Below are 11,678 nucleotides of genomic sequence, written 5' to 3' on the forward strand. Positions count from 1 at the left end.
AATAAAATTTCAGCAGTTAAAATACAGGCAAGAAAGTCCAGCCTCCCTAAAATGATTAACCCTGTCAACTGTAACAACCCTTTGTTTGTATAGTGTGACCTAGAGCAACGTAGTTAATTCCTGTAAGCCTAAATTTCCTTCTCTGCACAACGAGGGGAAATTCACAGCCATACCCCTCTACAGTCGTTTTTTGGAAACAAAATGAGGCCCTGAATGCAAAGTGCGTCCCCCAGACCCGGGCACACGGTAAGCCCTCGGTAAACGAAGGTGGAGATGAGTGTGCTATTGCCTCCCCTGCCCTTCAACATTTGGGTTGTCCTACTCTTGGGAAGTAAAGCACTGCTGAACGCTTTGGCTTTCCTTTCTCCAACTGTTGCCCACGGCCAAGTTCTTAGGAAGGCGAAGAATGGACCAATCGTGGGGGCGGCAGGCGCTACCTCTTACCTACCTACGGGCGGCAGGTCAAGGCTGGCCTCCCGCGCCCTCACCTGGCGCCGGCTCCCTTGGAGACGTGCCCTCGGCGGCCGGCAGGCGGCGCCCGGGCCCGCCGGATGCTAATGAGCCGGGCGGCCCCGCCCCCTGCCGGAAGTGGCTGCGGCGGAAGCGGGGCCGGCGGCCGTGCGGGAGCCATGGCGGCCTCGGAGGCGGCAGCGGCGGGTCCCGCGGCTGTGGCGGCGGGTGCCCCGGCCGTCCCGGCGGCCGCGAGGGGAGCCGCCGCCGCCGCCTCCTCGGGCCCCTGGGGGCCCCCGGGAGCCCGGCTGAGGGGCAGCCGGCCGCGCCCCGCGGCGGCGATGCGGCGGCCCGCGGCCCCGGCGCCGCCGGCCCGGGAGCTGATCCAGCCGTCGGTGAGCGAGCTGTCGCGGCCCGTGCGCACCAACATCCTGTGCACCGTGCGCGGCTGCGGCAAGATCCTGCCCAACAGCCCCGCGCTCAACATGCACCTGGTCAAGAGCCACCGCCTGCAGGTGAGCCCGACGCGGCGGCGGCCGGGCCTGGCTCCAACAAAGCGCCCGGCGCGGCGTGCGAGCCCGGCCCCGGGGGGATGGAGGGCCGGCCGCCGCACCTGCCTGCCCGCCGCCGCCCGCTCCCGCTCGTGGGCGGCTTCCGAACGCACGCACCGGGCCGACGAGCCCGGCATCCCGGCCGGGGAGAGGGAGAGCTAGTGCGCGCGAAGACCTGTCGGTGGGGGAGCACGGTGTCACGCACCCGGTGTCAGCCTCCCTCGAGCCAGCCCTCCCTGGCCTTGCATTTCGTGCCTGGCTCCGGACCGGGCATTTTACACGTTCTGTCTCGTTAGTTCTCAGGGCAACTTGGAGAGGGACATACGTTACCCCATTACACTGATGAGAGACAGATTGTGCAACCTATGTGCTGTGGGGATTTAAACCCGGGCCTCTGCTTCTGAGTGAGGCCTCTGTTCCTTCCACCACACCCACGCCGCCCTGAGGTCCTGCCCTGTGCGTCGTGTTGTACATTTCAAAATAACTGGAAGAGAGGGTTTTGAACGTTCTCCCCACACGAACAGGAAAAATGTTTGAGGTTATGGACATGCTACATACCCTGATTTGATCACTACACAATGTATATGTATATATGTGTCAAAACATCACACTTGGAACCCCATAAATATGAATAATTATGTGTCACTCAAAAATAAAACTGTGTTAAAAGTTGTTGCAGGTTTGGCTCTAAGCACCATCTGTCACAGTTTCACAGTGTTAAGATCGGCTTTGCTCAGGAATGAGACCTAAGGGAACTTTCTCTCATGGCTCTTCTTTAAGAAGGGACACAGTATAGCATGACAATAATCTGAACGACACCTCCACATCGTCATGTTAAATGGGGCAGTGATTTTCAACCTTTGGTGCACATCTGTGAGAAGCTTATTAAAATTCCAAATGTCTGCCCCCACCCCCCAGACCTATTAAGTCATAATTTCTCAATCATTACAATAGGAAGTTTCCTTCCACTACTCTTACCCTACTCTGCCAGCAGAGACATAATTCAAAAGCATAGGTCACCAAAAGCAATTTTGTGAATGTGTAGGTTTTGATGGTCTGATTTGATTCAGAAGTAAATTTAGATGACCCAGAGTATTTCATGTTCTGTCTGCCCATCAGGTAGGTAAACCCTCCTTGAAAAGTTCCTGGGAATCAGGCTTCTGATAAGAATTTAACAGCAGAACTTTGAGGTTATAGTCTCTAGTAGGACAGATAAAAGTGTTGCCAATGAAGGTATGATCGGCTTTTACCACCAGCTGAGTTGAAATGCAATAACTTTTCAGGGAGTCCAAGTCAGGAATTTCATTTGGAGGTGTGCCAAGGAAGACCCTGCAGGTGGGGCCGAGTTGTTCCTTAGAAGGGTTCTGGGTTTCTTTTAACACACAAGTGCAGCTCTGGAAATGGTCTTCAATCTGTTGTTTTCTCTTTCATAGTAAATTTTAACTAAATCCTTCCTTGACCACATCCTATCATGCGTGCATGAACTGTATATTTGCGGGGTTGCTACAGCCGAAGCCATTGGTTCTCTGTAGCTGGTATACAGCACCCATCGCCCATATTGTCCCCTCCTTGATGGCTATGGCAGATGCTACATCTCTGAGCACAGATGAAGCTGCCAGGCTGTCCAGGACCCTCCTTGGTGTTGGCTGAACATCACTCTAACAAGAATTTAACAGGTTAGGCCAGTCACGGTGGCTCACACCTATAATCCTAGCACTCTGGGAGGCCAAGGCGGGTGGATCGCTCAAGGTCAGGAGTTCGAAAACAGCCTGAGCAAGAGCGAGACCTGTCTCTACTATAAATAAAAAGAAATTAATTGGCCAACTAAAAATATATAGAGAAAATGAGGCATGCATGGTGGCACATGCCTGTAGTCTCAGCTACTCGGGAGGCTGAGGCAGCAGGATTGCTTGAGCCCAGGAGTTTGAGGTTGCTGTGAGCTAGGCTGACGCCATGGCACTCACTCTAGCCTGGACAACAAAGTGAGACTCTGTCGCATAAAAAATAAAAATAAAAACAGTTTATATCATTTGTTTCTCTGGAATTGCTGCTAGGAGCCTTATCTCTCTCAAGACTTTGATAAACATCTTTTAAGCATAAAGGTACCACTTACTCTTCAGGACTGGTTAGTGTACAATAGGTTTATTTCTAATTATGTTTTTAAAATATCTAAAGTCCAGGAATTCACAAGATAACCTATACATAAAATGTAAGAGGCGTAAGGAGGAAGAATATGTTGGACAAATACAAATTTTGACAGTCAAATCTTTACTTGGACTTTACGTTTCAGGGTATCACCGTCCTCCCTTGCTCAGAACCTGTTTGACATCATTATTTCAGTTCTGGTCAGGTTCATGTTTCAGATTCTTTTGCCTGAAGACAGCATAGTACACTCACAATTTCTTTCTGAACTGAAAACGTTGACGAACAGAAAGATGGACTCTTCTAAGTTTCCTTCGTAGGTCACTGGGGCAGCCTTTTTAGCAGGAATTAAAGCTCACCCAGCTCCATGACTATCTCGTCCTGCCTTTCTAACCCAGGTGCCCAGAAGTCTCAGGCATCTGCTGTCTTGGTGGAAAGGAAGTTCATTTTCTTTAATGAAGGGGGTCTGTGTGACAATATAGTCATATCCGTATGGTAGTGCCCCAGTGCAGTGGATCTGTACCCTCAGTCTGGTTACTGCCTAGGAGGCTCTTCAGTTCAAGAATCATCCTTTACACTTCTCAGACTACTGGAAGGAGAGTGGGGAAGAGAAAGGCATGGGGGTGAGGACTGGCTGGGAAGCTTGCTTGGGTTTTGCCCTGAAGCTACTCTGAGTATATCTCATTGGCAGATTTTCTTACATTCGGTGGAAATTTTTATAGTCTTGGTTATAGCTTACTTGCATAATTCTAATTTCTTTCATTGTTTATATATTTTCTAAATTATGATAATTTGTTCCCTTCTGCAGTTGCTGTGTGCTTCTTATTTTATTTACTCTTTCTTCACAAAACTCCCCACCCCAGCCAACTATTCCCTTCTTAGCATAAATGATGAACAAACCCTTCTGAAGGATGATGGGTGGGAATGGAAATTGAGCTGGAAGCTGTAGAGTGTGTGCTGCCCTTTGGTTTTATGTGGGTTCTTAAGATGTATGTGCATATTGCATGTCCCATAAGGAAATCCAGAAATAGCCCAGGCTTGCCTACAGTGGGATTCATGGAGACATGAAAGCTATAATGATTCAGGGAAAGGGAGAGGAGGCGTACATACGCATTTTTTGATTGTTAGAGATTCTTTTGTTCCTCATGTTTGAAAGCAGTGGAAGGGACAAGGGGCACTTAAAGAACCTCTTATCAAGCATCATTTATATTTTCAAAACATGGCTTGGAGGATTTTGTATTATGTTCAGTCCAGGGGCTTGCTTTTAAGGATTTGCAGAACATTTTTTTAAAAAGGAAAGGAAAGGTTCCAAGTTGTTCTGTAGACCATACTGTGCAGAGACTTCTAATTTTAAATTCAGAATGAGATGACAAAGCAAACTGGTTTCCTTCTTGGATGCTTTCTGTGAAGGCAGTCAGCTTGCTACAGTAGCTACATGCTGTTTTCGATTTTGCTACAGCTCTTACAAACCTTTCCTTTTACCCTCTACTCTTCAGTTGTGTCCTTCCTTTTCCTTTTTCTTCTTTTGTGTACTTTTTTCCATCTTGTTTTGGGATTGTTTCCTCTCATAGGTTCTTAAATCATGCACACAAAAGATACAGTACCAAAAGTCCGGTAAGGTTTATTCTCAATGTATAGAGAACTTCAGAACAAAGATACCACTTTCTCACTGCAGTTCCTATTTTATTGTGCCGTTGCTATTTCTTACTCCGCCATCCTGCCCTCTTATTGTCTCAGGACAGAAATGGCAATAAGGCCCCCAAACTGGGTAGACTGCTCTGCTGGGGAGGTTGAGGACCTGGCCCTCAGGAAGCAGGAGCATGGACGGTGTCAGGTCCTTGCTATGGCCTCTAACAATGGCAACAGGGTGTTATTAACCTCCCAGGCGTGATAACGTTTTAGCTTGGGCCACATGAATATATTCAGTGTAATGCCACAAGTTTCACTGAACATTTTCTCTGTTCAAAATACTCCCAGATGCAACAGTAAGATACAAATAAATCCCTGCCCATGAAAAGGTTTGGGGAATTATAAGGAGTTCCATTAGGGGTAATGGAATCCCAGCACTATGAGAGGCCGGGGTGGGAGGATCACTGGAGGTCTGGAGTTCAGGTTCAGCTGGGCAACATAGTGAGATCCTGTCTCTACAAAGAAAATTTAAAAATTAAAGAAAAAGAAAATGCTTGAGTGTGGTAATGACACGATAGCAGATGAACCTGATGAAGTTTGAGTGAAAAAGAGATTGAAGGTAGAAATTAGTTAAGAGGTTAATGACAGTCTAAACAGGGACCGGAGGAGCAGTGGAAAGGAAAGGCTGGGAGATGGTAAACGGCGTCAGAGGGACTCAAGCCTGTGCTCTGGGGCCTGCAAGGGAGTCTGCAAGGGATGATAAAAAGATCACTAGCACCACTGAGGATGAGTCGGAAATGAGCGTGAATTTCCTAGGGATCCAGTCAGCAGTTTTTTGGAGCATTTGACAGCCTAGGAGCAGATAAGGGGGATACATTGGCTAAAAGGAATTTGATGATAGTCAAATGAATGAAGGATTTCAGAGTCTAAGTATTCTCCCCACATTTCATTTAATCTACGCAAACACACTGATATTCTTTCTGTCACTGATAATGCTAGATGGAAAAACTATAGACGAATTAAAAGAATTTCATAAAATGTACCCATTTTGGTCATTCCCTTGTTAACACCCCAACCTGTTATATTGGTTTTTTGAAAAGAATTATTTAAAGAAATTTTCCTTTTGCAGGACGGCATAGTAAATCCAACAATAAGAAAAGATTTGAAAACCGTACCGAAATTCTACTGTTGTCCAATCGAAGGATGCCCTAGAGGCCCCGACAGACCGTTTTCTCAGTTTTCTCTCGTAAAACAGGTATTTTACTTCTCTTAAGTGTCCTTCTGTGAGGTTGAGATGCAGATGATAGAAACCTAGTGTGCATGCCAATTAGTGGACATAGTTACAGAATTGAGTAGAAAACTGTTTGTGAGAGCAGATGTCCAGCTGGTGAGAACGTGAGTGTGGTGTGATGCAAGTGGAGAGACTCGTGGCTTGTTCTAGAGGGAACATGTCGCAGGTGGGTTCAGAGAGAAAGGAAAGTGGACCAGTTCAGCAAAGAATGAGAAAGTGGGAGCATGCAGGTCTCTTGGGTAAGTCACCTCCAAGGGCAGAGCATAAAGGCACTAAGAACTGTTCTCCCAGGGGATAAGAACCTCAGAATGCAGGAAAAGAAGAGTGTTGGAGCTATCTTAAGAGGAGGGAGGGGCCTAGTGACAGGAAAGAGGCATCTAAAATGTTTCCCTGAAGGTCTGCTGGTGCTATCCTGACAAGAGCATTGCAAAGACATTTTTTTTTTCTGCCTGCAGCACTTTTTTGCAGATCAAAGTCTAAACGCTGGGCACTGTGCACTGTTTCCTAAAGCCTGCTCAGTTTTCACACAGCAAAAGTGACAAGGAGAAGAGACACACGATAAATTGCAATTTGTCTGCTTTTAAATTCTCTTGACTTGGACTGCTGTATTTGATACCTGTGAAATCACTGTTAATTTGGGTAGGTGGATGGTTTTGAAATGTGTTGAGCAGTTGCTGTTTCTCATCTCGGTGCCTTCTGTCTTCTTCCTAGCACTTTATGAAAATGCACGCCGAGAAGAAGCATAAATGCAGTAAGTGCAGCAATTCGTATGGCACGGAGTGGGACTTGAAGAGGCACGCGGAGGACTGCGGCAAGACCTTCCAGTGCACGTGTGGCTGTCCCTACGCTAGCAGAACCGCACTGCAGTCCCACATCTACCGAACTGGCCACGAGATCCCTGCAGAACACAGGTGAAGGGGAAGAACTGACAGCACAGAAGTCAGTAGCTATGGGAAGAGTTTCAGATGAGACATCCTGGAAAGCCAGTAGTGCTGGGAGAAAACAAGACTCGTGGAGAAAATATGGGTCACAGAAGCAGGGAGCTGCTGGAAATGGCAGCGGTACTAGCAGAGGACCCAAGTCTGGGCCTGAAATCTTTACCCAGTTCTTCCTTTTTGTTCTGCCAACCCTTTTTCAGGGTCTCTTATTCCCATTTTGAAGTCTCCACCTCCAGCATTTTCTATCAGAGCGATACCAGATTGCTGAAGAGTAAGTTTTATCATGAAGCTGTAAAGATCAAAGTTATATTTAGTATAATAGCTTCCTGCTTTAGAAACAACAAAACTTGCATTATGTAAATCTTTTAGCTTGCTTTTGCTTAAAAATCTAAGTTCTAGTACTCAGAGTTTAACAACAACAACAACAAAAGGTATATTTCCTCCTCCCCTGTCCCTGTTTGCATGTTTCTGAACAACCACCTACCATAATAAGCCTAATTCCCAGAGCTGCAAAAGAAGGAATTTATCTTCCCTGGGTCGAATGTGACCACTGTTGTAGATGTGGGAAATGACATTTGTGAGTAAGCGAAGATAGTGTCACGGTCGAAGAAAGCTGCATTTTTAAGATTGTTTTTCTATTTGTTCTGTCATTGTTTTCAGGGATCCGCCTAGTAAGAAAAGGAAAATGGAAAACTGCCTGCAAAACCAGAAGTTGTCCAATAAGACCGTTGAATCATTGGGCAGCCAACCAATCTCTAGACCAGACACTCAAGAACTAGAAGCTTTAGAAATAAAGCTAGAAGCACCTTTCGAGGATTCCTGCGGCTCTAATGCCAGAGAGCAGACACTTACCACGCCTCCGAAATATCCTCAGAAGTTGCTTTTACCAAAGCCCAACGTGGCTTTGATTAAACTACCGGTGATGCAGTTTTCTCCCATGCCTGTCTTTGTGCCTACAGCCGACTCCTCGGCCCAGCCTGTGGTGTTAGGTGTGGATCAGGGCTCTGCCACGGGGGCTGTCCACTTGCTGCCCTTGTCGATAGGAACCTTGATCCTCGGCCTAGATTCAGAGACTTACTCCCTTAAGGAGAGCCTACCTCTTTACAAGATTGAGCCAGTTAGTACAAGTGTTCAAGTGAACTTGGGTAAAAGTCCATCCACTCCTTTACAAGAACTTGGGAACACATGTCAGAAGAACAGCATTTCTTCAACCAATGTACAGACAGATCTGTCTTATGCCTCAGAAAACCTTATACCTTCTACACAGTGGGCTAGCCCTGATTCCTCTGTGTCGTCTTGTTCCCAGACTGACTTGTCATTTGATTCTCAAGTGTCCCTTCCCATAAGCGTTCACACTCAGACGTTTTTGCCGAGCTCTAAGGTAACTTCGTCTATTGCTGCTCAGACTGATGCGTTTACAGACGTTTGTTTCCAGTCAGGTGGGATCTCCAGAGAGACTCAAACCAACGGGATGCGGAGTCCGACCGATGACCCCATGCAGATGGACCAAGCTGGGATGTGCGGAGACATTTTTGAGAGTGTTCATTCATCGTACAGTGTTGCTACTGACAATATCATAAGCAGCAGTTTAGTAGCAGAGACAGTAACTCATGGTTTGTTGCCTCAGAACGACCCTAAGACTTTAAATCAAGATATTGAGAAATCTGCACCGATTATAAACTTCAGCGCACAGAATGGTATGCTTCCTTCACAGAACATGACGGATAATCAGACCCAAACCATGGATTTATTAAGTGATTTAGAAAACATCTTGTCAAATAATCTGCCTGGTCAGACGCTGGATAATCGTAGTCTTTTGTCTGACACGAATCCTGGACCTGACACCCAGCTCCCATCTGGCCCAACCCAGAACCCCGGAATAGATTTTGATATTGAAGAGTTCTTTTCAGCTTCAAATATCCAGACTCAAACTGAAGAGAGTGAACTTAGCACCATCAACACCGAACCAGTCTTGGAATCACTGGACATAGAGACGCAAACTGACTTCTTACTCGCTGATACCTCTGCTCCGTCCTATGGGTGCAGGGGAAGTTCTAACTTCTTAGGCCTTGAGATGTTTGACACGCAGACACAGACAGACTTAAACTTCTTTTTAGACAGTAGCCCTCATCTGCCTCTGGGAAATATTCTGAAACACTCCAGCTTTTCCATGAGTACTGATTCGTCTGACACAGAGACCCAAACTGAAGGAATTTGCACTGCTAAAAACATACTTGCTCTAGAAAGCAAAGTTCAGTTGAACAGCGCAGAAACACAGACCATGAGTTCTGGTTTTGAAACCCTGGGGAGCTTGTTCTTCACCAGCAATGAAACTCAGACAGCAATGGATGACTTTCTCCTGGCTGATTTGGCCTGGAACACGATGGAGTCTCAGTTCAGCTCTGTAGAGACCCAGACGTGTGCTGAACTGCACAGAGTCTCCAACTTCTAAAACTGGAGTCCGTGTATGGGATGGCGTTTACCATTTCTTTCTGGATTTGGAAAATGGGGAACAGGGACAGCAGTATTAATTCTGTTGAATGTAGTCGATGATGCAGTTGATTCGATTCTTTGCAGTTCTTGCCTTTTGTACTTGTAAACATGAAATGTGTGTATAAATGTGAGTGTATTATAAAGTGTAAGATGTTGATCTAAAAATAATTGTTTTTGTGTTGCCTACATTTGCCCTTTTACAGCTAGTCTTTCCATCTTTGAAAAAAAAATGTATTTCACACCTATAAAACCTATATAGCCATTTAGCTGAAGCCAAGCTTACCAGGTACTAGAGTATAAACTTCTCGAATCTTCAAAACATTTTAGTCGCGTGTAACGTACTTAACTTAAATTGCGTATAAAATATTATTGACAGTGCTTGTTAGAAATTCCTGTTTCTTGATAGTAATATCTAAAAAATCTGATGCTGCCACCATCAGATTTAAACAACAGTGCTTCTGTGGTTTTACACTCTTGCTGCCTGCAGCTGCTTCTACTTTGACATCTCTTTTTCTGATTTGAAAACACCAAGGAAAGCTACAGCTGTCTTTAGCTTTTTAGGTAGTTTTCATGTAGCCAGTGCTATCCCTTCTCTACATGAGCTTTTATTGACACAAATGTTAGTGTGTGGTACTTTCCTCATAAGAGGTTTGTTGCTGTAAAATTACTGCCTCAAGAAAGCAGCAAGCCTAGTGTAAATAATGACCCTGCTAAATAAGACTAAGTCATCCAAACCGTGGAAACACAGGGTTGCCTATTAGTTCGTCCCACACTTTGCACTTCTACTAAGCTTGATAGGGCAAGGGTGTAATATACAATTTTAAAGTGAATTTTTCTTCCATCTGCCACTTGTTATCTTTTCCTTGAATAAGAAAAGACATTGGTCTAGCAAGGATACTGTTTGTGCCTTGAGGCTAGCAATTATAGAATAGATCCGTCTAAAATATGGTATTCTGCGTTTTGTTTCTTTATTTTTTAAAAGAGACTAATACCACAGTCTTCATCAAAGAAAACAAAGGTGAACCTATTGTTTCAATAAGAACATTTACTGTGTTTTCAGATGGGAGCACGATCAAGTATGCTTTGGGGGTTTTCTGTATTTGGGAAATCCTGAATTTTTAATTGTTGGCCAACTTTCAGGCAGGTAAGCATCAGTGCAGCCTGTAAGTTCTCTAAGTTTACAAAAAAAAAAAAAAGCACATGTGTGCTGCTGACGGCTAACTCCTCAAAATAAAACTGAAGAAGGGGACTAATGATTCATTAAAGCAAATTGATGATTTTGCTATTAATTCCTATCCCATACATCTGATACAAAAGAAGTGTTGGTAATGGATAAATAACATATCCTAGGCAGATGAATTCAACCTAGTAGATAAAAGTTTGCTTTGGTCACAGTTGCCTATGAACATGGGTTTCAAAACAAACATAAAGCCTTAACTTAGAATTTCATTATGTTTTAGAACTGTCACTGCCTTAATGTTCAAACATCTATTTAAGTTTTCCAAATAAAGGAGAAATGCATGTTTGTGGCTTTTTGTAAATATATGTGCAGTGATCTATGGCTTTAAAAAAATTTTTTTTGTTTCTGTGACAGTGTTTGTTAATCCATCCAATATATTTGCAGAAAAAAGGAGCATGTGATAGTCTTCCATGTACAAGACCTGTTTCCCCTTCAAAACCTTAGTTAACCTGAACTGATTATTTGTAAAAACTGAAATGCAGTGATTAAAGAAAAGATAGAATTCTGCCCTTTTTTTGTGAATTCTTTGACCTTTTCATAATGTGACTTACATTGTTGCCTTTTCACAAACTTGTCTTCTGAAAGTCGCATGATGAAATGATTTTATTTCATTTGTTCATTAAAATATGCTCACGATTTTCCTAGAAAGGACACTCCAGAGGACATCAGCAAGATGCCCCCACAAAAAAAAAGGACCAAAGGGATGAATAAACAAATACACTTTGATTAGAGCAGGGGTCCTCAAACTATGGCTCGAGGGCCACATACAGCTGGCCAAGGACATTTATCCGGCCCGCCAGGTGTTTTTGCTGCTGCTGCCTGTCCTGCTTAGCAGCCGACTCGTCCCAGGCCCACAGTGCGCATGTGTGGAATGTGCGCCGCGCTCTCCAACGGCCTGAGGGACAGTGAACTGTGTAAAAAGTTTGAGGACCCCTGGATTAGAG

The 11,678-nt window shown here is 45.0% G+C and overlaps 1 protein-coding gene across 1 annotated transcript; it reads left to right on the forward strand.

Moving 5' to 3' along the window:
* Positions 1-629: 629 nt before the first annotated feature.
* On the forward strand, positions 630-11,240 carry ATMIN (ATM interactor). Its single transcript, XM_012746561.3, has 4 exons — positions 630-965; positions 5,902-6,027; positions 6,775-6,974; positions 7,662-11,240. The coding sequence occupies exons 1-4, from the start codon at positions 630-632 to the stop codon at positions 9,451-9,453; spliced, it is 2,454 nt and encodes an 817-aa protein (XP_012602015.3). The 3' UTR covers positions 9,454-11,240.
* The last annotated feature ends 438 nt before the right edge of the window (positions 11,241-11,678 follow it).

Source organism: Microcebus murinus, chromosome 20 (genome assembly GCF_040939455.1).
Source record: "Microcebus murinus isolate Inina chromosome 20, M.murinus_Inina_mat1.0, whole genome shotgun sequence".
NCBI lineage: Eukaryota > Metazoa > Chordata > Mammalia > Primates > Cheirogaleidae > Microcebus > Microcebus murinus.